This window comes from Zea mays, chromosome 2 (assembly GCF_902167145.1).
Source record: "Zea mays cultivar B73 chromosome 2, Zm-B73-REFERENCE-NAM-5.0, whole genome shotgun sequence".
NCBI classification, from domain to species: domain Eukaryota; kingdom Viridiplantae; phylum Streptophyta; class Magnoliopsida; order Poales; family Poaceae; genus Zea; species Zea mays.
Window position 1 is genome coordinate 44,049,620 of NC_050097.1, and position 24,607 is coordinate 44,074,226.

At 52.2% G+C, this 24,607-nt stretch overlaps 1 protein-coding gene across 1 annotated transcript; it reads left to right on the top strand.

The window, feature by feature from the left end:
• Nucleotides 1-2,425: 2,425 nt before the first annotated feature.
• LOC100193020 (uncharacterized) lies at nucleotides 2,426-23,937 on the top strand. The gene is made up of 7 exons (NM_001138188.2): nucleotides 2,426-2,782; nucleotides 2,906-2,941; nucleotides 3,041-3,178; nucleotides 3,421-3,507; nucleotides 3,997-4,044; nucleotides 4,128-4,204; nucleotides 23,383-23,937. Exons 1-7 carry the CDS (start codon nucleotides 2,708-2,710, stop codon nucleotides 23,528-23,530), a joined length of 609 nt encoding a protein of 202 aa, NP_001131660.2. The 5' UTR covers nucleotides 2,426-2,707; the 3' UTR covers nucleotides 23,531-23,937.
• The last annotated feature ends 670 nt before the right edge of the window (nucleotides 23,938-24,607 follow it).

Below are 24,607 nucleotides of genomic sequence, written 5' to 3' on the forward strand. Positions count from 1 at the left end.
GATGGTGATATCCTTGCCTAAGACTTAATAGAATTAATAGAATACTTATACCAACAAGGTGCATCTTTTTTCGGAAGCCTATCTCGAAAGAACCTCCAAGTTAAGCGTGCTTGGCTTGAAGCAATTTGGGATGGGTGGCCGACCGAGAAGTTTTCTCGAGTGCGCATGAGTGAGGACAAAATGCACAAAAATGATTCGTGTTGGTCTGTGGGGATGATCCATGATCCTAGATTGTTGCTATGAGTAAGTATCGTCGGTCCAGAAGTGGACGGGGTGTTACAACTCGCCATCGATTTCGTCAGGAGTCATGGCATCGCTTGCCTCCTCGCGACAACGACAGCGTGACTCCCTCCTCTTTTTTCCAACAGCTCCGTCCCGCGCCGGTGACCGCTACTATCCGAAGGGTTGCACTCAAACTGGTGCCTTAAATTGGTCAAATTGTAGTTTTTTGACCAAATTTCATGAAATAGGCATATCTAACAATGCCTTAAACTAGTGTCTTAAATTGAAATATGTGACTCTATACAGGAAAAACTACTCCAACAGTGACTCATTTCATAAAATTTGGTCAAAAAATTATAGAACACTCTCAAGTTCCTCAAATATACTACACCGTAGTGGTTTGCTCTATAATCTAGATTTATGATTTTATTGTTGGAGAAGAATATTTTGTTGCTGTCCTAAATTCTATAAAATATACTTATTTTTAAATTATAATACATTTTTATAAGTTCCTCAAATATACTACACTGTATGAGTCGACCGCGAGCCATGCCGTTCACGGGGCTGGTAGTGAGCTGCGTGTGGAGGGTTGGCTGCGAGCCCGCCTAGGAGGCATGCCACTGAACGCTCGGAAGGAAAAACATACAGGAGAAACAAGGAATGGAGAGAAAGAAAGAGAAGATGAAGAGCTGCCGTGTATAGAAGTTAGACCAAGATGGAGTTGTATCACACTTTAACGAATCTCAAATCCAGGCAGAGATTCAGATTTTGTTTTTTAAGTGGTATGGTTTGTTAGAAATTTAGACATTTTCAATATCATTTTAATTCTATAAATTAACATTATGGTGATATCATATAAAAGATGATTAATCATAAAAACCATGATGTCAAATATATCCATAACAATATGGAACATGAGAACATAAAACATATGAATCATATAAATATAATAAGCATATAAACATGGTACATGTATCATGGCGGAACAACTAAAAATAAATAGATAGCAACATAAACAGTATGACTGTAAAATTAAAACAAACAGATATGATATATTACTAGCATGAACAGACATTAGAAATGTCATGATATGATATGACAAAACAGATTGGATAAATTCATGTATACATACAAAACAGTAGAGATGAACGTATGAAACATATATAATCTGTAGAACGTAAAACGGTAAGGAACTGAAATGATCATACCATTCCATGTGCTCCGAGGATTCTGATTCTTATCCAGCTTCTCTTGTCATGTCGTGATGTTCGGGGCATGGGCAGTCGCGTAGACGCTCCCTAAAAATCTAATTGACGATTCCCCGTGCGCGCAGAGTTACGAGATGGGAATACCCGTACTTGCTGCTCGACTGTGATTCTGAAAGAGTTATGCGCTTGTTCCCAAGCGACAGGAGTTCTCCCCTTTTAACCTTTCGCAGAAGAGAAGCTGAAGGAAAAGGGTCTCTCATGCGGCTGTTCAAGAGACGGGCAACTGAAAGGTTTAACCCGGAGTTGAAACTCCCGCGGTTAATGAGTGCTAAAAAATTAACACAACCACGCTCGCCCGCTCGCTACCTGCCACGCCCGGCCCAGCCCGGCCGGTGGCGGCGCGCGCGCGTGACACGCCCTTGTTCGTTTCTTGACTTCTCAAATTAAGTGAAATAATTCTCACCATATAAGTAAAGCTAACGATCCTTGGAATTGCAATATGATACTATTGGTATTGTCCACAATTACACATCATATAGTTTATTAATTAAATGGGCCAAGCCCATAAAAGATCCAACATGATTTTGCTAAATAAATGTTTAATATTAGAGAAAAGTAATTTACTAGCCATTTGGTAAAATTTGTCCGATTTGATTCTCTTTCAATGGTAGAGTTATGCTAAATAAATCCTTAATAATAGGTAAAAGTAATTTTGCAGTCATTTGGTAAAATTCGTCGGAGTCAGTGGGAGGTGGCATAGCTCTGCACCAAGCACCTCGTACCAAAAGTTGTGTTTTGTCAAATTTGCCAGACAGTCGCAGCTTTTTGCATAGGCAAGCTTTCAGAAAACCAGATTTCAAAAAACCGAAGCAAAAAAAAAAAACTAGAAAGGCCAAAAGCTAAATGACGTCGAGCCCGCGAGCTCCCGTAACGCCTATACAATCTGGGCCTCGGCCCGCCTACGTAACTCGACCCGCTTGCCCGCCTGCCGCCCTGCCACAAACTGTCGACCGGAGGCCGGAGCAAATGCGACTAGCCGAAGCGGCCGCGGCGGAACACCTCGGCGATCGGCGTGCGTACCTTCCACGCGGGAGTGCGGGACCGTTGCTGCGACGCTGCGTCAGATCGACGCGCGGCGCGTCCGCCCCCCACCCTCTCGCCGCCTATATAACTCGCGCCCGAATCGGCGGCTCCCTCCTTTGCCCTCTCCGCGCACCTTCCACCACGCTCTGGAAGCTGTTTCCCCTTTCTCGAGAGTTTAGAAAGCTGGTGCAGAGATGGCCGGGGAGAGCTGCGTCCCCAAGCCCCTGTTCGGCGGCGCCATCTTCACCACCTTCCCCGACCGCTTCCAGGTACCCCCCCCCTCCCGCCGCCGCATCTTCCTTGCCCTCCTAGTTGTAGTTCCTTTTTTCCCGTCGTGCGTGTGTGCAGTGTGCTTACGCTTCGTTGGGATTTTCGTGTTTTGATTTGTGCAGGACGTGAGCAACATCCGGGAGGTCCCCGACCATCAGGTTCGTAAGACCCTTTCTTCCGAGTTCTTGTCTACATGGATGTTCGCTTGTCGTTTGTATAATTTGTTTAAATTTACTCTGTTGGGCTGTGCTGCGCAGGAGGTTCTCGTTGATCCATCCCGCGACGAGAGCCTCATTTTCGAGCTACTTGACCTCAAGGGCGAGGTGGACGACGCCGGCAGCGCGCTCTGGTTCCTGCAAGACATCGCCAACGAGCAAGACGCCGGGGACAACTTGGTTGGTAACAATAGTCAATAGTCCTTTGACTTGCCTGTACTGTTTAATGAATGATCAGCTACCGCCTGCTGGAGGCTGTCTGCTACTCTAGTTTGCAATGTAAACTGTCCATGAAATACAGCCAATCTGGTCCGAAACCATGTGTGTGCGTACTGTGCCTTGGATGGCAATGTTACCTGATTGTACTGCATTGATGAACAGAAGAGACCTGTTGGTAAAGTTTTGCTGGTTTGTTTTTCAAGGTGGTAGAGCATTCTGGGACACTTGAACTGGCTGCTTTGCATCTCGGAGAAGCTCCTGCAGTGGCTGCAACTGCAGTTGGCCAGCTGGTAAGCTCATTTACTCTAGAAATTTGTTGTGCCACCCTGATCGTCAATCAATCTCCCACTGATTGGTGTTTTTCAGTGTTTCTTTGCATAAGATTGTGGAAAAATTCTGGTCTTGTAGAAATGTAATGCTATGTTGTTGCGATGCATAGAATAAACTAGTTTTCAGTACCAATTTGATATCCTTGAGAACGATAACTATGAATCTGCATCAGTTAGTTTGCTCAAATGTTCATATATGGTACCTGCATCTTTAGAAATCAGATATGATCAAGACATGTATAAGTACATCATTCTCATATCATGTATTGAGAGAATTGGTCATCCAGGAAATACTGTGACATATATGTTTGAACTGTATGAATGGTTATGTTAGCATTTCTAGTTCAGTTTATCGGTATGCATTGAAACGATCTAGTATTAGCACCATATAAGAGTTGTACAATAAATTTCATTGTAGAATCTCATGCTGCCTTCTCATTGTTTACGTAGGCCGTCTCAAAAGGGAGGCAGGGCAGAGAAGCACAAAACATTGTTCGAGTGAGTATACCCACCCTTGATGATAACATTACATGGTAAATTTTAGCTACTTCTCAAATTGAATTACATGTTTCCTTTTACAGATTTACCTGGCAAACATACGCCTTAAGAATGCGGCAACCGATGTACTTATCACCGCATATGAGCCATTGTTGATAAAGTAAACCATCTCGACCACTATCACGGCACTTTCCATTATTAATTCGTATTTTATTCTTGAACAAAACAATTTCAACATTTCGTACTTTGTCAAGGTTGGGATTGTGTCCCAATTTTACATCACACAAGACAACCTATTATTTTTGGTTTCTTGAAGGACAGGCCTGGCAAAGTGGTAGAAGCCTTTCCACCGAGCCTAAGGTTCTAGGTTCGACATAGCCTCTCTGTAAAATGCAGGGATAAGGCTTGAGTTGGTCATTCCTGTCAAGGGCGTATTGATCAAGGGTAGGCGGCCCTCGACTACGGAGTTCGTAGTCTCCTGTCGTGTCTTCCAGGACCGAAGGTTATGCCCCTTACGATGGCTGGGCTTGAGAGTAGATAGAGAGAGAGAGATGGGTAATTGTTTTTCCTTCCCCCTTCTCAAGTGTTGATTACATGTATATATAGCCCACGGCTGAAACAGAAAGGTTAATCCTTTCCTAAATAATAGGCTAGATAACCTCTAACAGAAAGGAGTAATCTCCTCCTAAATAATAGGCTAGATATCTTCTTTTGCCTAATCCTGCGGCTAGTTGGTTTGGGCAGCCGCCTCCTGTGCTGCACGCTCGGCCGCCCTGCGTACGTCGCGGGCGCGACGTCGCCTGGAGTAGGGGATGCCGTACATGACATCTCTCCCCCCCTCGATCACCAGCTCTTCCTCGAGCTGGAACGCTGGGTACTTGGCGGCGAAGGCGTCGAGATCTTCCCATGTGGAGGAAGCTACGGGTTCTCCCTTCCAGCGGATGAGCACCTGTCGAACCCCGCGAGCGATGCGAGTGCGTACAGCACGTTCCGGCTCAGGGTCGATGGCTCCATGATGAACAGCGGGTAACGGTGGTGGTGTCGCGGGAGGCTCGCCCACCCATTTCTTGAGGAGGCCGACATGGAACACATCATGAAGCTTGGCGCGTGGAGGCAACTCGAGACGTACAACCACCTCATTGATGAGCTCGGTGACTCGGTACGGCCCAAAGAAGCGGGGCTGAAGCTTGCTCCTCGGCGCCTGAGAAATGGAAGCCACCGGCCGCTGACGGAGTCGGAGGAGCACCCAGTCCCCAACGGCATAGGAGACATGGCGGTGAGCTTTGTCGTAGTAGCGCTTCTGGATTGCCTGGGCCTGCTCTAGGCGGTGACGGACGTCGGCCAAGAATTCTTCACGTTCGGCCATTGTTTGGGCCACAGCAGCCACGCGCGTGTCCCCTACTTCATATGATCTGATGGTGGGCGGTTCGCGACCGTATACCACCCGAAATGGTGTCTCCTGTAGAGAAGACTGGTACGCTGTGTTGTATGTATATTCTGCCCAAGGCAGCCACCACAACCAGTCCCGCGGCCGGTCGCCGGAGAAACAACGGAGGTACATGGTGATGACGCGGTTGGCAGCCTCTGACTGTCCATCGGACTGCGGATGGAACGCCGTGGTCATATGTAGCTTGGCGCCCATGAGCCTCATCAGCTCCCTCCAGAACGTGGAGGTGAACACCGGATCGCTATCAGAAACCATGGATTGCGGCATCCCGTGGAGGCGTACAATGTCGGTGAAGAACGCCTGTGCCACAAACTCAGAAGAGTACGGGTGAGCTAAGGGGATGAAATGGCAGTACTTGCTGAAGCGATCACCACCGTTAGGATGACGGATTTTCCTTTGACCCGGGGCAGAGCCTCGATGAAGTCCAGCCCGATGTCAGTCCACACTCCAGTCGACACGGGCAGTGGAAGAAGAAGACCCGCCGGTTGCAGATGCTCCGTCTTGAAGCGTTGGCACGTAGGGCAGGCGCGGACGAAGTCCTGGACGACGTGACGCATGTCGGAAAAGTGGAAGTCGCGCCGGAGTCGGTGGAGAGTGCGCTGCATGCCCTCATGTCCATCCCCGTGCACCGCGGCCACGATCTCCAGCAGGAGTGGCGAGGTGGGAGGGATGTACAGCCGACCATCATAGGTGACCAGCCCGTCGACGAGGCCCCACGGGGCTGTACGGGTACTGAAAGTCGCCTAGAGGGGGGGGGGGTGAATAGGGCGAAACTGAAATTCTCAAAAATAATCACAACTACAAGCCGGGTTAGCGTTAGAAATATAAACGAGTCCGCGAGAGAGGGAGCAAAACAAATCGCAAGCAAATGAAGAGTGTGACACGCGGATTTGTTTTACCGAGGTTCGGTTCTTGCAAACCTACTCCCCGTTGAGGAGGCCACAAAGGCCGGGTCTCTTTCAACCCTTCCCTCTCTCAATCGGTCCCTCGGACCGAGTGAGCTTCTCTTCTCAAATTACTTGGGAATCAAACTTCCCGCAAGGGCCACCACACAATTGGTGCCTCTTGCCTCAATTACAAGTGAGTGTTTGATCACAAGAAAGAATCAAGAAAGAAGGAAGCAATCCAAGCGCAAGAGCTCGAAAGAACACAAGCAAATCTCTCTCTCTAGTCACTAGGGCGTTGTGTGGAATATGGAGAGGATTTGATCTCTTTGGTGTGTCTAGAATTGAATGCTAGAGCTCTTGTAGTAGTTGGGAAGTGGAAAACTTGGATGCAATGAATGGTGGGGTGGTTGGGGTATTTATAGCCCCAACCACCAAACTTGACCGTTGGCTGGGCTGTCAGTTCGATGGCGCACCGGACAGTCCGGTGCACACCGGACAGTCCGGTGCCCCCGCCACGTCACCAGTGCCGTTGGAAATCGACCGTTGGAGTTCTGACTTCTGGGCCCGCCTTGATGTCCGGTGGCGCACCGGACATGTACTGTAGAGTGTCCGGTGCGCCAGCATGGGCGTGCCTGACCTCTGCGCGCACTGGCGCACAATAAATGCGCTGCAGGTAGCCGTTGGCGCCTGAAGTAGCCGTTGCTCCGCAGATGCACCGGACAGTCCGGTGCACACCGGACAGTCCGGTGAATTATAGCGGAGCGGCTGGAATGAAAACCCGAGGCTGGCGAGTTCCTGGGGCCGCCCTTCCTTGGAGCACCGGACATGTCCGGTGCACACCGGACAGTCCGGTGAATTATAGCGGAGTGGCCCCAGGAAATTCCCGAAGGTGACGAGTTTGAAACCTGAGTCCTCTAGTGCACCGGACATGTCCGGTGGCACACCGGACAGTCCGGTGCGCCAGACCAGAGGAGCCTTCGGTTGCTCCTTTGCATTTTTGTTGAACCCAACACTTGGTCTTTTTATTGGCTAAGTGTGAACCTTTGACACCTGTATAACTTATACACTAGAGCAAACTAGTTAGTCCAAAGATTTGTGTTGGGCAATTCATCCACCAAAATTATTTAGGAACTAGGTGTAAGCCTAATTCCCTTTCAATCTCCCCCTTTTTGGTGATTGATGCCAACACAAACTAAAGCAAATATAGAAGTGCATAATTGAACTAGTTTGCATAATGTAAGTGTAAAGGTTGCTTGGAATTGAGCCAATATAACTACTTACAAGATATGCATGGATTGTTTCTTTCTTATTTAACATTTTGGACCACGCTTACACCACATGTTTTGTTTTTGCAAACTCTTTTGTAAATCCTTTTCAAAGTTCTTTTGCAAATGGTCAAAGGTAAATGAATAGGATTTTGCAAAGCATTTTCAAGATTTGAAATTTTCTCCCCCTGTTTCAAATGCTTTTCCTTTGACTAAACAAAACTCCCACTAAAGGAGATCCTCCTCTTAGTGTTTCAAGAGGGTTTTGATATATCATTTTTGAAATACTACTTTCTCCCCTTTTGAACACAATAGGATACCAATTGATAAATACTCTTGGAAAACACTAAGTTTTTGAAATTGGTGGTGGTGCGGTCCTTTTGCTTTGGGCTCATACTCTCTCCCCCTTTGGCATGAATCGCCAAAAACGGAATTATTAGAGCCCTCGAAGTAATGTCTTCCTCTTTGGTCATAAACAAATGAGTTAAGATTATACCAAAGATGAAGTCCTTTTGTTCTCTCCCCCGAAGATGGAGAGAGGCTTGGAGCGATGGCGAAGGATGAGTTACGGAGTGGAAGCATTTGTCTTTGCCGAAGACTCCAATTCCCTTTCAATATACCTATGACTTGGTTTGAAATAGACTTGAAAACACATTAGTCATAGCATATAAAAGAGATATGATCAAAAGTACATAAATGAGCTATGTGTGCAATCTAACAAAAGAAGTTGCGGGAATCAAGAATATTGAGCTCATGCCTAAGTTTGGTAAAAGTTTGTTCATCAAGTGGCTTGGTAAAGATATCGGCTAATTGATCTTTAGTATTAATGTAAGCAATCTCGATATCTCCCTTTTGTTGGTGATCCCTAAGAAAATGATACCGGATGGCTATGTGCTTAGTGCGGCTATGCTCGACGGGATTGTCGGCCATTTTGATTGCACTCTCATTATCACATAGCAAAGGAACTTTGGTTAATTTGTAACCGTAGTCCCGCAGGGTTTGCCTCATCCAAAGTAATTGCGCGCAACAATGACCTGCGGCAATGTACTCGGCTTCGGCGGTTGAAAGAGCGACCGAATTTTGCTTCTTTGAAGCCCAAGACACCAAGGATCTTCCCAAGAACTGGCAAGTCCCCGATGTGCTCTTCCTATTGATTTTGCACCCCGCCCAATCGGCATCCGAATAACCAATCAAATCAAATGTGGATCCCCGAGGGTACCAAAGCCCAAACTTAGGTGTATAAGCCAAATATCTCAAGATTCGTTTTACGGCCGTAAGGTGGGATTCCTTAGGGTCGGATTGGAATCTTGCACACATGCAAACGGAAAGCATAATGTCCGGTCGAGAAGCACATAAATAGAGTAAGGAACCTATCATCGACCGGTATACCTTTTGATCCACGGACTTACCTCCTGTGTCGAGGTCGAGATGCCCATTGGTTCCCATGGGTGTCTTGATGGGCTTGGCATCCTTCATCCCAAACTTGCTTAGAATATCTTGAGTATACTTCGTTTGGCTAAGGAAGGTGCCCTCTTGGAGTTGCTTCACTTGAAATCTTAAGAAATACTTCAACTCCCCCATCATAGACATCTCGAATTTCTGTGTCATGATCCTACTAAATTCCTCACAAGTAGATTCGTTAGTAGACCCAAATATGATATCATCAACATAAATTTGGCATACAAACAAATCATTGTCAAGAGTTTTAGTGAATAGAGTAGGATCGGCCTTGCCGACTTTGAAGCCATTAGCAATAAGAAAATCTCTGAGGCATTCATACCATGCTCTTGGGGCTTGCTTGAGCCCATAAAGCGCCTTAGAGAGCTTATAGACATGGTTAGGATACTCACTGTCTTCAAAGCCGGGAGGTTGCTCAACATAGACCTCTTCCTTGATTGGTCCATTGAGGAAGGCACTCTTCACGTCCATTTGATAAAGCTTGAAGCCATGGTAAGTAGCATAGGCTAATAATATGCGAATTGATTCAAGCCTAGCTACGGGTGCATAGGTTTCACCAAAATCCAAACCTTCGACTTGTGAATAACCCTTAGCCACGAGTCGAGCTTTGTTCCTTGTCACCACACCATGCTCATCTTGCTTGTTGCGGAAGACCCATTTGGTTCCTACAACATTTTGGTTAGGACGTGGAACTAAATGCCATACCTCATTCCTAGTGAAGTTGTTGAGCTCCTCTTGCATTGCCACCACCCAATCCGAATCTTGTAGTGCTTCCTCTACCCTGTGTGGCTCAATAGAGGAAACAAACGAGTAATGCTCACAAAAATGTGCAACACGAGATCTAGTAGTTACCCCCTTATGAATGTCGCCGAGGATAGTGTCGACGGGGTGATCTCGTTGAATTGCTTGGTGGACTCTTGGGTGTGGCGGCCTTGGTTCTTCATCCTCCTTGTCTTCATCATTTGCATCTCCCACTTGATCGTGGCCGTCATTTTGAGGTGGCTCATCTTCTTGGTCTTCTTGTTCAACATCTTGAGCCTCATCCTCAATTTGAGTTGGTGGAGATGCTTGCGTGGAGGAGGATGGTTGATCTTGTTCATGTGGAGGCTCTTCGGATTTCTTAGGACACACATCCCCAATGGACATGTTCCTTAGTGCTATGCATGGAGCCTGTTCTTCACTTATCTCATCAAGATCAACTTGCTCTACTTGAGAGCCGTTAGTCTCATCAAACACAACGTCACAAGATACTTCAACAAGTCCTGAGGACTTGTTAAAGACTCTATATGCCCTTGTGTTTGAGTCATATCCTAGTAAAAAGCCTTCTACAGTTTTAGGAGCAAATTTAGATTTTCTACCTCTTTTAACAAGAATAAAGCATTTGCTACCAAAAACTCTAAAATATGAAATGTTGGGCTTTTTACCGATTAGGAGTTCATAGGATGTCTTCTTGAGGATTCGGTGAAGATATAACCGGTTGATGGCGTAGCAGGCGGTGTTGACTGCCTCGGCCCAAAATCGATCCGAAGTCTTATACTCATCAAGCATGGTCCTTGCCATGTCCAATAGAGTTCGATTCTTCCTCTCCACTACACCATTTTGTTGTGGGGTGTAGGGAGAAGAGAACTCATGCTTTATGCCCTCCTCAAGAAAGCCTTCGATTTGAGAGTTCTTGAACTCCGTGCCGTTGTCGCTTCTAATTTTCTTGATCCTTAAGCCGAACTCATTTTGAGCCCGTCTCAAGAATCCCTTTAAGGTCTCTTGGGTATGAGATTTTTCCTGCAAAAAGAACACCCAAGTGAAGCGAGAATAATCATCCACAATAACTAGACAGTACTTACTCCCGCCGATGCTTATGTAAGCAATCGGGCCGAATAGATCCATGTGTAGGAGCTCCAGTGGCCTGTCACTAGTCATGATGTTCTTGTGTGGATGATGAGTGCCAACTTGCTTCCCGGCTTGGCATGCGCTACAAATCCTGTCTTTCTCAAAATGAACATTGGTTAATCCTAAAATGTGTTCCCCCTTTAGAAGCTTATGAAGATTCTTCATCCCAACATGGGCTAGTCGGCGGTGCCAGAGCCAACCCAAGTTAGTCTTAGCAATTAAGCATGTGTCGAGTTCAGCTCTATCAAAATCTACCAAGTATAGCTGACCCTCTAACACACCCTTAAATGCTATTGAATCATCACTTCTTCTAAAGACAGTGACACCTACATCAGTAAAGAGACAGTTGTAGCCCATTTGACATAATTGTGAAACGGAAAGCAAATTGTAATCTAATGAATCAACAAGAAAAACATTGGAAATAGTATGGTCAGGTGATATAGCAATTTTACCCAATCCTTTGACCAAACCTTGATTTCCATCCCCAAATGTGATAGCTCGTTGGGGATCTTGGTTTTTCTCATATGAGGAGAACATCTTTTTCTCCCCTGTCATGTGGTTTGTGCACCCGCTGTCGAGTATCCAACTTGAGCCCCCGGATGCATAAACCTTCTTTTTGCCGTCCTTTGCCATGAGGCATTTGTGGCCGACGTTGGGGAAGAGAAGTCCCTTGGTGACGGCGATGTTGGCGGCGTCCTCGTCGTCGGAGGAGTCGCTTGAGCTTTCGTCGGAGTCCCACTCCCGACAAACATGGGCATCGCCGCCCTTCTTCTTGTAGTACCTCTTCTTCTCCTTTCTTCTCCCCTTCTTGTCGTCGCCCCTGTCACTATCACTTGATAATGGACATTTAGCAATAAAGTGACCGGGCTTACCACACTTGTAGCAAACCTTCTTGGAGCGGGACTTGTAGTCTTTCCCTCTCCTTTGCTTGAGGATTTGGCGGAAGCTCTTGATGACGAGCGCCATTTCCTCATTGTCGAGCTTGGAGGCGTCTATAGGTTGTCGACTTGGTGTAGCCTCCTCCTTCTTTTCCTCCGTCGCCTTGAATGCGACGGGTTGAGCTTCGGATGTGGATGGATCATCAAGCTCGTTGATCTTCCTCGAGCCTTCGATCATGCACTTAAAACTTACAAAATTCTCGATAACTTCCTCGGGGGTCATTTTAGTATATCTAGGATTACCACGAATTAATTGAACTTGAGTGGGGTTAAGGAAAATGAGAGATCTTAGAATAACCTTAACCATTTCGTGGTCGTCCCACTTCGTGCTCCCGAGGTTGCGCACTTGGTTCACCAAAGTCTTGAGCCGGTTGTACATGTGTTGTGCTCCTCCCCTTTGCGAAGTCGGAACCGACCGAGCTCCCCCTCGATCGTTTCCCGCTTGGTGATTTTGGTGAGCTCATCTCCTTCGTGCGCGGTTTTGAGCACATCCCAAACTTCCTTGGCGTTCTTCAACCCTTGAACTTTGTTATACTCCTCTCTACTTAAAGAGGCGAGGAGTATTTGTTGGAAACTGAACCCATGCCCTAACCAGGGATGGGGAGTAGTATTAATAGAGTAGTAACTGGGCCAGGCCCATTACAGTGAGGGGTGAGACGGTAATTACAACCCAAACCCTAGACTCCTAGACGGGTAGTCTAACACCCCCCCGCAGTCACAACTCTATCCTGTACAGATGTTGAGACTGGATCGAAAGTCTAGAAATACACTCGACGGAAGGCCCTTGGTGAAGATGTCGGCGAACTGCAGCGTGGTGGGGACGCTGAGAACACGAACGTCACCGGCAGCGACACGCTCGCGGACGAAGTGAAGGTCGATCTCGATGTGCTTCGTGCGCTGATGCTGCACGGGGTTGGTGGAGAGGTAGACCGCACTGACGTTGTCGCAGTAGACGAGTGTGGCGCGCTGAAGAGGACTGTGGAGCTCGTGGAGGAGCTGGCGCAGCCAGGAGACCTCGGCCACACCGTTTGCCACGGCACGGTACTCGGCCTCAGCGCTGGAGCGAGAGACGACGGGCTGCCGCTTGGCGGCCCAAGAGACGAGGTTGGTGCCCAGGAACACGGCGTAGCCGGAGGTGGACCGGCGCGTGTCAGGACAGCCAGCCCAGTCAGCGTCGGTGTAGACCACGAGCTCCGACGTCGGGGATGGGCGGAGTAGGAGGCCGTAGTCGAGGGAGCCGCGGAGGTAGCGTAGGATCCGCTTGAGCGCAGTGAGATGGGGCTCCCGCGGAGTGTGCATATGCAGGCACACCTGCTGGACAGCGTAAGCGATGTCGGGCCTGGAGAACGTGAGGTACTGGAGCGCGCCGGTGAGGCTCCGGTATGACGTCGCGTCGGCGACCGGAGGCCCGTCGTCCTCAGAGAGCTTCGCCTGAGTGTCGACAGGCGTGGAGCAAGGCTTGCAGTCAGACATGCCAGCCCGCTCCAGGATGTCGATGGCGTACTGGCGCTGGTGGAGGAAGAGACCCTGAGGCCGACGTTCGGCGGTGATGCCGAGGAAGTGGTGGAGGGGCCCCAGGTCCTTCATCGCGAACTCCCGCTGGAGGGCGACGATCGTGCGGTGTAGAAGGTCGGCGGTGGATGCCGTGAGCACAATGTCGTCGACGTAGAGCAGGAGGTAGACGGTGTCGTCGCCGCGCCGGTAGATGAACAGGGACGTGTCCGACTTGGCCTCGACGAAGCCGATGGAGGCTAGGTAGGAGGCAAAGCGACTGTACCAAGCCCGTGGCGCCTGCTTGAGGCCGTACAGGGACCTGTTCAGCCGGCAAACCAAATCCGGACGGTCAGCGTCGACGAAGCCGGTGGGCTGGCTGTAGTAGATAGTCTCTGTCAGAGTGCCATGGAGGAAGGCATTCTTGACATCGAGCTGATGGATCGCCCAGTCGCGGGAGAGGGCGAGGGAGAGGACGGCGCGAACAGTGGCGAACTTGACGACAGGGCTGAAGGTCTCGTCGTAGTCCACTCCGGGGCGCTGGGTGAAGCCCCGAAGGACCCAACGGGCCTTGTAGCGGTCGAGGGAGCCGTCCGAGGTCAGCTTGTGGCGAAATAGCCACTTGCCGGTGACCACGTTGGTGCCTGGTGGACGCGGCACCAGGTCCCAGGTGTGGTTGGCCAAGAGGGTCGCGTACTCCTCCTCCATAGCACGACGCCAATGTGGGTCGGCGAGGGCAGTGCGAACGGAGGAGGGTACCGGGGAAGCGTCGGGTGGAGTGCTAGTCGTAGTAGCAGCCAGTATTAGCCGGTCGACGGGGCGGAGAACGCCAGCAGCGCGCCGAGTCACCATCGGATGGACGTGCCCGGGGTCGCGGTGGATAGCGACCGGGTGGTATACGGACGACTCGGAGTGAATCGCCGGGACGTCGGGAGCGGCTGCTGGGGCCGGCTCACGGCGGTGATAGACGACGGCGGAGTCGGCGAATCGGGCCGCGCTCGTTGACGGGCCTGAGTCGGGGGGCGCCGATGTAGTGGCGTGGCCGCGGCGATGGTAGACAAGGGCGGGGTTGGCGAATCGAGCCGGAGTCGACGGGGCCGCGCGTGGCGCAGGCGGGGTCGGCGGGGCCGCGCGTGGCGCGGGCAGGATCGACGGGGCCGCGCGTGGCGCAGGCGGGGTCGGCGGGACCGCGCGTGGCGCAGGCGGGGTCGGCGGGACCGCGCGTGGCGCAGGCGGGGTCGACGGGGCCGCGCGTGGCGCGGAAGAGGTCGTGGGGGCCGCACGAGGAGCAGGTAACGGCGCAAGACGGGGAGCCGGAGGTGGGGGAGGGATCGGATCGGACTCGAGGAGGGAGTCAAGATCGGTGGGTGGGGTGGAGCTAGCAAGGGGAAACACATCTTCGTCAAAGATGACATGACGAGAGATGATGATGCGGTGGGAGGTGAGGTCCAGACACCGGTACCCCTTATGGTCAGGGGAGTAGCCAAGGAATAGACAGCGGGTGGAGCGAGGAGAAAGCTTATGAGGAGCGGTAGCGGAAGTGTTAGGGTAGCAGGCACAGCCGAACACGCGAAGGTGGTCATAGGAAGGGGTTGTGCCGTATAGGGCGAAGTGAGGGGTAGGGGTGGCGTACCGCCTTCGAGGGAAGACGGTTCAGGAGGTGGGTGGCAGTGTGCAGGGCCTCTGCCCAGTAGGTGGCAGGGAGAGACGCCTGAAAGAGAAGGCAGCGGATCATGTTGGTGGTGGTGCGAATCATGCGCTCGGCCCGGCCGTTCTGAGCAGAGGTGTAGGGACACGAGAGACGCAACTGGACGCCGTGAGTGAGGAAGAAAGAGCGGGAGGCGTTGTTGTCGAACTCGCGGCCATTGTCGCACTGCAGGGCACGGACCGGGCGCCAGAACTGGGTGGATACCCAGGCGAAAAAGTGAGTGAGGGTGGTAAACGTGTCAGACTTCAGCCGAAGGGGGAAAGTCCAAAGGAAATGGGAGTAGTCATCGAGAATGACCAGGTAGTATTTGTAGCCGGAGAGGCTAAGGACAGGAGATGTCCAGAGATCACAGTGGACAAGATCAAAGGCCTGGACAGCCCTGGATGTGGAAGTAGAAAAAGGAAGACGGGAGTGGCGGCCGAGCTGACAAGCATGACAGAGGCGCTCAGAAGAGCCCCGAGTATATGATATGTCGGAGTGGCCGGAAAGCTGGGACATGACGTCAGGTCCAGGGTGCCCGAGGCGACGGTGCCAAATGGCAGAGGAGGTGGTGGTAGTAGCAAGAGCATGTGAAGTGGTGGTAGTAGTAATGACAGGAGATGAGGCTACTCTGGTGTGGGGATTGGAGGGCAGGTGAAGAGAATAGAGGGGGCCGGAGCTGTCACAGCGAGCGAGCACAGCATGTGTGGGAAGGTGGCGTATGGTGAGGCCTCAGGGGTCGAACTCCATAGAGCACTGGTTGTCACTAGTGAAGCGACGAACCGAGAGGAGGGGATGAGTTAGCCCGGGAGCAACAAGGACGTCGTTAAGGCAGAATGGTCCTGGAAGAGCCGATGTACCTACTGAGGTGACCGGGAGGGTGGAACCGTTGCCGACGACGATGGAGGTAGGATGTGAGGGGTGGGGTGGATGGGAGTGGAGTAACGAAGTAGTGGTGGGGGTAGTGTGGAAGGAGGCCCCAGAGTCAACCACCCAATCGGTGGTGGTCCGGGGAGGTGGAAGTGGCGAAGGTACGTTGTGAGCGGAGAGGGCCAAAGAAGGTGCCCCGACAGAGGCACTAGGAAGGGAGGGAGATGACACGGGCTCAACCGCTAGGGAGGCGATCGCAGCACGTGGGAAGACAAGCGGTCCAGGCACGTGACGGCCCGCCTGAGGGTGGACCTCGACGCAGTCCCGAAGAATAGGGTTCCAGACGGGATCAAAGGACACGAACATGCCCCGGATGAGCTGGCCGTCGTGGAGGAGGACACGCACCGTCACGAGAGCGGCGGGCGAGGTAAAGCTCATGGCGACCGGTGCAGGCCTGCGCAAGGAGGCGCGGACAGGACAGCCGGGCGCGAAACAGCAGAGGCGGCTGAGTGCTCGGCGTCGGGCGTCCACAGCACGGGACAGCAGGGGCGCTGCGTGACGCGGAACAGCAGGGGCGCGGGACCACCAGGCGGGTGCTCCTGGACGGGTGAAGCAGGGAGGAGAAGGCTGCCGAGCAGTGGGGAAGAAGACCGGCGGCTGGTAGGGGAAGGGGAGCACGTGTGGGACGCCACTCCCCTGGCCGGATCTCGCCCTGCTCGCCCCTGTTTGGATGCCCAGGCCTCTGCGCGGGCGGCGTCGGGGCGCCGGATCGGCAGGCGGTGCGGCGGCCGGGGCCGGTCGCGGACGCCTGGGCAGGAGCGGTGGCGCGCCTGGGTGCGGACCGCTGCTCGGTCGCGGGCCGCTGGGCGTCGGGCCGTATGAGCAGGGGCGGGTGGACGGGGGATCTGGCGGGTGCCGGCCTGGTGTAGACGGGCGCGCCGTCGGGGTCGCGGGCTGGGGAGGGGCGACGGGATGCGTGGGGAAGACCGGAGGTGGGACGTCGGGCGCCGTACCCAGGGGGAAGGCCGGCGGCGGCGGACGGGCAGGGGCAGGGGACCGGCGGTGGAGCCGGCGGCTGGGAGGGAGAGGAGGGAGGTCGGCGGTGGGCGCGGACGCTGGCTGGGTGCCGGCGGCCGACGCAGGGGAGAGGAGGGGGAGGGACCGGCGGCAGGGGCCGGCGGCGCAGGGGAGAGGATGCCCCTGGCGGCTGTAGGACAGGAAACAGAAAACCTAAACCTAGAGCTCTGATACCATGTTGGAAACTGAACCCATGCCCTAACCAGGGATGGGGAGTAGTATTAATAGAGTAGTAACTGGGCCAGGCCCATTACAGTGAGGGGTGAGACGGTAATTACAACCCAAACCCTAGACTCCTAGACGGGTAGTCTAACAGTATTGTTGTCGCTTGAGAGTTGAAGTGCTCGATTTGGGCCACTTCATCCTCATCATAGTCTTTATCCCCTACGGATGGTACCTGTGCACCAAACTCAACAACATCCCATATACTTTTGTGGAGTGAGGTTAGATGAAATCGCATTAAATCACTCCACCTAGCATAATCTTCACCATCAAAAGTTGGTGGTTTGCCTAATGGGACGGAAAGTAAAGGTGCATTTTTAGAAATGCGAGGGTAATGTAGGGGGATCTTACTAAACTTCTTACGCTCTTGGCGTTTAGAAGTTACGGAGGGCGCATCGGAGTCGGAGGTCGATGTTGATGAAGTGTCGGTCTCGTAGTAGACCACTTTCCTCATCCTTTTGTGCTTGTCCCCTCTCCGATGTGGCTTGTGGGAGGAAGATCTCTCCTTCTTCTCTTTGTGGTGCGAAGAAGATTTCTTCTCCTTCCCTTTGTTGGAGGAGATCTTCTTCTTCTCCTTCCTCTTGGTGCGGGACTCTTCCGATGAAGTGCTCCCGTGGCTTGTAGTGGGCTTTTCGCCGGTCTCCATCTCCTTCTTGGCGTGATCTCCCGACATCACTTCGAGCGGTTAGGCTCTAATGAAGCACCGGGCTCCGATACCAATTGAAAGTCGCCTAGAGGGGGGGGGGGTGAATAGGGCGAAACTGAAATTCTCAAAAATAATCACAACTACAAGCCGGGTTAGCGTTAGAAATATAAACGAGTCCGCGAGAGAGGGAGCAAAACAAATCGCAAGCAAATGAAGAGTGTGACACGCGGATTTGTTTTACCGAGGTTCGGTTCTTGCAAACCTACTCCCCGTTGAGGAGGCCACAAAGGCCGGGTCTCTTTCAACCCTTCCCTCTCTCAATCGGTCCCTCGGACCGAGTGAGCTTCTCTTCTCAAATTACTTGGGAATCAAACTTCCCGCAAGGGCCACCACACAATTGGTGCCTCTTGCCTCAATTACAAGTGAGTGTTTGATCACAAGAAAGAATCAAGAAAGAAGGAAGCAATCCAAGCGCAAGAGCTCGAAAGAACACAAGCAAATCTCTCTCTCTAGTCACTAGGGCGTTGTGTGGAATATGGAGAGGATTTGATCTCTTTGGTGTGTCTAGAATTGAATGCTAGAGCTCTTGTAGTAGTTGGGAAGTGGAAAACTTGGATGCAATGAATGGTGGGGTGGTTGGGGTATTTATAGCCCCAACCACCAAACTTGACCGTTGGCTGGGCTGTCAGTTCGATGGCGCACCGGACAGTCCGGTGCACACCGGACAGTCCGGTGCACACCGGACAGTCCGGTGCCCCCGCCACGTCACCAGTGCCGTTGGAAATCGACCGTTGGAGTTCTGACTTCTGGGCCCGCCTTGATGTCCGGTGGCGCACCGGACATGTACTGTAGAGTGTCCGGTGCGCCAGCATGGGCGTGCCTGACCTCTGCGCGCGCTGGCGCGCAATAAATGCGCTGCAGGTAGCCGTTGGCGCCTGAAGTAGCCGTTGCTCCGCAGATGCACCGGACAGTCCGGTGCACACCGGACAGTCCGGTGCACACCGGACAGTCCGGTGAATTATAGCGGAGCGGCTGGAATGAAAACCCGAGGCTGGCGAGTTCCTGGGGCCGCCCTTCCTTGGAGCACCGGACATGTCCGGTGCACACCGGACAGTCCGGTGAATTATAGCGGAGTGGCCCCAGGAAATTCCCGAAGGTGACGAGTTTGAAACCTGAGTCCTCTGGTGCACCGGACATGTCCGGTGGCACACCGGACAGTCCGGTGCGCCAGACCAGAGGAGCCTTCGGTTGCTCCTTTGCATTTTTGTTGAACCCAACACTTGGTCTTTTTATTGGCTAAGTGTGAACCTTTGACACCTGTATAACTTATACACTAGAGCAAACTAGTTAGTCCAAAGATTTGTGTTGGGCAATTCATCCACCAAAATTATTTAGGAACTAGGTGTAAGCCTAATTCCCTTTCAGGTACCCGCGGCCAGCTCCTCCCGGATGGCGACGAGGCCAGGGTCGAGAGCGTGTGCCTGGCGTAGCCGCTCGATGTAGTCGAAACGCGGGCCCGAGATGGTGAGTACTACGCCGTCAGGTGTGTCCCGGCGGGACAGCGCGTCCGCGACGGTGTTCTGGGCGCCCGGCTTGTATTCCACCTCGAAGTCGAAGCCGAGAAGTTTCCCGACCCATTGATGCTGCGGAATTGTCGCGAGGCGTTGGTCGAGGAGGAACTTCAAGCTGTAGTGGTCTGTCCGGACCGCGAAGCGCCGTCCCCACAGGTATGGGCGCCAGTGGCGTATGGCGTGCACGAGCCCGATGAGTTCTCGCTCATATGCAGCGAGGGAGCGATGGCGTGGCGCGACGGGGCGACTGAAGAAAGCGATGGGGTGCTTGTCTTGGAGCAGCACCGCCCCGAATCCGTGCGTAGAAGCGTCACACTCGACAACAAAAGGCCGTGTGAAATCCGGAAGCGCCAAGACCGGGGCCGAGGTGACAGCGGTCTTGAGGGCTGTGAATGCTGCCGCTGCGTCCTCAGTCCAGGAGAACCCCTCCTTTTTCAGGAGCGCCGTTAGGGGTGCTGCGATGGCGCCGTAGTCGTGGACGAACTTGCGGTAATAGCCCGCAAGGCCCAAGAACCCGCGGACCGCGCGGGCGGAACGCGGTTGGGGCCAGTCGGCCACCGCCGGCACCTTGGCGGGATCCATGGAGACGCTGGTATCGGAGATGACGTGGCCGAGGTAGGTGATGGACGACACCCCAAACACACACTTGGAGCGCTTGACGAATAGTTGGTGTTGCTGCAGCACGGTGAGGACGGCTCGGAGGTGTCGGAGGTGGTCGGCCCAAGAGTAGCTGTAGATCAAAATGTCGTCAAAAAACACCAGTACGAACCGGCGGAGGAAGGGACGCAGAACGTCGTTCATGAGTGCTTGGAATGTCGCCGGAGCGTTGCACAGGCCGAATGGCATGACGAGGAACTCATATAGCCCATCGTGCGTGCGGAACGCCGTTTTGGCGATGTCGTCGGGACGCATGGGGACTTGATGATAGCCCGAGCGGAGGTCTAGCTTGGAGAAGAACTTGGCGCCGTGGAGCTCGTCGAGCAGCTCGTCGATGACTGGAATGGGAAAGGCGTCCTTGATGGTGATGGCGTTCAGGGCACGGTAGTCGACGCAGAACCGCCACGAGCCCTCAGGCTTCTTGACCAACAGAACGGGAGAAGAGAACGCCGAGGAACTCCGGCGGATGAGCCCCTGGGAGAGCATCGTTGTGCACTGGCGTTCCAGCTCGTCCTTGTGAGTCGCGGGGTAGCGGTACGGCCGCACGGCGACGACCTGGGCACCTGGTTGGAGGGTGATGCGGTGGTCGCGAGAGCGCGGTGGAGGCAGTCCCTGAGGCTCGACGAAGACGGGGTCGAAGGAGTGCAGCAGCTCGTCGAGGAGGGACGCAGAGGCCGTGGTGGAGCAGATGGCCGCCGCGATGGCGCCCTGGGCGCATGGCCAGCAGATCGGGCGCCCCTGCATTATGAAGGACATGGTGCAGTGCTTGAAATCCCACGTCACCGTCCCGAGCGTGTCGAGCCACTAGGCGCCCAGAACGACATCATACCCAGCCAGCGGCATGACGAAGAGATCGGTGCTGAACTCGTCGCCTTGGACGGAGAACGTGACGTGGTGCAAGACACCTGGGCAGGTGATTCGCTCGCCGTTAGCCACCGTTGCCGTCATGCGTGGCCGGGCGGAGATAGGGAGCCCAGTGCGGCGCGCTGCGGACTCCGAGATGAAGCTGTGTGAGGAGCCCGAGTCCAGGAGCGCGGAGAATCGGACGCTGCCGATGGTGACGCCGATCTGGAGGGTGTCGATGAAGCGGACCCCGGCGAGAGCGGAGAGGGAGAAACACGGCGATTCCTCGGTGGGCGCCCCTGGTGCGGCCCATACAGCGAACACGGGCGCTTCCTTGTCGCCGGGATCCTCCGCTGCTGCGTTGCCGTCCCGCGCGACATCATCGATCTCCACACCATTGAGGAAGAAAAGGCGGCGGCAGAATCTGTTGTGGCCACGGGTGAACTTCTCATTGCAATTGAAGCACAACCCTAGGCGTCGTCGTTCTGCCATCTCCTCCGGTGTGAGACGCCTCTGGTCGTTCTCGCCGCGACCCTGCTGGGCGGCCGCTGGAGGGGCAGGGAGCGCCAGGAGCGGCGCTGTTGCCGGCAGGGCAGCCCGCTGTGCAGGGCCCGGGGGACCGCGTTGGTTGCTGTACCGGCCGGTCGCTCTCCATCAGCTCCACTTGGCGAGCCAAGCTTATGGCCGCCGCGAGTGTCTCTGGGTGGTGGATACGGACGGCGTGGCTGAGCGGCGGTAGAAGGCCCCCGGTGAAGAGCTGGACACGCTGCGCCTCTTCAAGCCGACCGGCGCGAGGTAGAAGGGCCTGGAATCGGCTGGCGTACTCTTCCACGGTTCCGGTGCGTCGGCAGTCGGCGAGTTCGAACATCGGGGCAGACCGGAGTGGGGGCCCGAACCGGAGGTTCAGGAGATCTTTGAAATGTCCCCACGATGGGGTGCCCTCATCGTCCTGAAGCTGGATATACCATAGTTGCGCGACCTCGTCCAGGTGATAGGACGCCATGCGCACGCGCTCCTCCGCCATGGTGCGATGTTGGCGGAAGTAGGCTTCACACTTGTTGAGGAAGAGCATTGGATCGACGGTGCCGTCGAAGCGGGGAAAGTCCCACTTCTTATGGCTCGGGAAGAAGTCGTGATCGCGGGGCCTGTCTGTCTGGTTGCTCTCAACGGTGCCAGACGCTGACGCAGTCCTGTCCTTCATGGCTGCCATGTCGGACTTGAGGGTCTGCATCTCTGAGGTCATGGTCTTGAGCATGTCCAGCACGTCGGCGATAGACGACTCAGACATGGTGGCTGCTGGGCTGGTTGCGGATTCAGATGAAGAGGTCGGCGAGGGTGGGTTGGGCGGTTGTCTAGGGCTGGCGGCGGCTGGTGAGTAGGTGGAGGATCGGCTGGATCTCTGATACCAGATGTCAAGGGCGTATTGATCAAGGGTAGGCGGCCCTCGACTACGGAGTTCGTAGTCTCCTGCCGTGTCTTCCAGGACCGAAGGTTATGCCCCTTACGGCGGCTGGGCTTGAGAGTAGATAGAGAGAGAGATGGGTAATTGTTTTTCCTTCCCCCTTCTCAAGTGCTGATTACATGTATATATAGCCCACGGCTGAAACAGAAAGGTTAATCCTTTCCTAAATAATAGGCTAGATAACCTCTAACAGAAAGGAGTAATCTCCTCCTAAATAATAGGCTAGATATCTTCTTTTGCCTAATCCTGCGGCTAGTTGGTTTGGGCAGCCGCCTCCTGTGCTGCACGCTTGGCCGCCCTGCGTACGTCGCGGGCGCCTGGAGTAGGGGATGTCGTACATGACAATTCCTTACCCAGATTCACTATTGTGGGAGCTGCCAACACTGGGTCTGCCCTTTTTATTACTCACTCCGTTCTTTTTTATTTGTCACCGTTTAGTTCAAAAATGAACTAGCGGGCGAGGTAGTATTATTTTTTATTTCTTGCATGCGTTTAACGCTTTGATGCATCTTGACATGTTAAGATGAGGGTCAATGATGTTAAACGGGGCATCCATTTAGTAATAGTAAATGACTAAATATTGTGCTAGTTAAACATGCTATTTTGGTGCAAGTCACTATCATCTTTGCATTATGGAATACCCTTCTGTTCAGATACATGAATTTCTTCAACTTTGTTCCTTGGCATGCCAAATTCTAGTGTACTAGGATTGTGGGACAACCAAAATAAAAATTCATAAAGTATAATTTTAAGTATTGCAAGAAACATGATTGATAGAGGCCTATAACATGAGTACACCAACATATATAAGTTCAAGACATCATCCTACAATTACCAAGGCCTTGATATATTTAGTAAATTAAGTGATTGTTGTTTTTCCAGTTTTACAAGGAGCCGTAATTGATTTATATGCTGTATGATTCGTTTCAGCCCCCTGAGTGAAAGTGCTGCGGCAGTTGCAGCTGGTCCGGCAATACCTGCTGAACAAGTAGGGTGCTTGCCAATGTCTGAGGTCTTCAAACTTGCAGTGACGAATTTCAATGTGCGTGATTGGAACCTTTTCGATGGTGGCCCTTGAACCAGAGTGGATAATCTCTCCAAAATCAGATGTAGAGCATCTGGTTGACATACGGAAGACTACTACCTGTTTTCTAGATTTACAATTCATTGTCAGAAATTATGCTATCTGACTTAATCTTCCAAATACTCCTATTGAACTTACCTCTGGAACATTAGCTGAGTTTGTCATGATAGATTCTACTAGTGGATTGTACGCAGATGGTCTGTGTCGCTTCATCGGTAAAGCAAACTCTGCTCGTTCCTGTTGAACACAGGCCATTTAAATTTAGAAATTAGAATTGATGCTACGAAAAATCCAATAGTAGCATGCTTTCAGTTTTCTGAATTTTTATAGGGGAAATATGGCATCCTTACATTTCATTTTATGGCCTGATAATATCTATATATTGCGCAACTGGCGCCAAGGATCCTGGACGACGAGCATGTGAACTTTGGAGTGTACGGACGATATGGCCTGACAAAAGCTCTGGTAGACTTCACATTTGATGCAGCCTTTTAGCGCTTGGAGATGACATGCTTCCTCTAATTCGAGTTGGTCAAACTTCTTTTGATAATAGTTAATGTTGCACCTCAGATAGCGAATTTTTAGCCATATTCTAACGAATTTGTTAAGCTAAATAGATAACGAGCTCCAACTAATTTATAACTAACCCTAGCTGATTCAACATATATCTCGTGTACATGTTACCAATGTATATATCCTGAATGAATTACCCAAGAAATAATGTCGGGTCCAATTTTGATAATTCTGTCATCTCTGAATAAAGAGTTGGGATCTATACGTGAGAAGCTGCGACCAACAGTTTACATTACATACAAACCCACATCATACAACGTTGCGATTTCCTTTGCTGGAAGTCGATTATAATCCGTCCCTCGACAATGAAAAATCTTAGGAGATGCCAACATGGCAGGGAGTGCAATAATGCAAATTGACAGCTTCGTCAGTTCCATCGTCGGGTGATATTTCAGCGCTCTTTCTAGACAAACTTGAACCGTTGGCTGCGCTTGCACATCATTTCTCAGTGCAAGACAAGACACATCAAATGTTGTCCATGGAACGCCATAGTGCTCC

What these genes read in the sequence shown, in the direction of transcription:
- LOC100193020 (NM_001138188.2), top strand. Translation starts at nt 2,708, where the DNA reads ATGGCCGGGGAGAGCTGCGTCCCCAAGCCCCTGTTCGGCGGCGCCATC. An exon ending in CCTTCCCCGACCGCTTCCAG is followed by an intron (nt 2,783 to 2,905) that starts GTACCCCCCCCC and finishes TGATTTGTGCAG; the next exon opens with GACGTGAGCAACATCCGGGA. An exon ending in TATGAGCCATTGTTGATAAA is followed by an intron (nt 4,205 to 23,382) that starts GTAAACCATCTC and finishes GATTCGTTTCAG; the next exon opens with CCCCCTGAGTGAAAGTGCTG.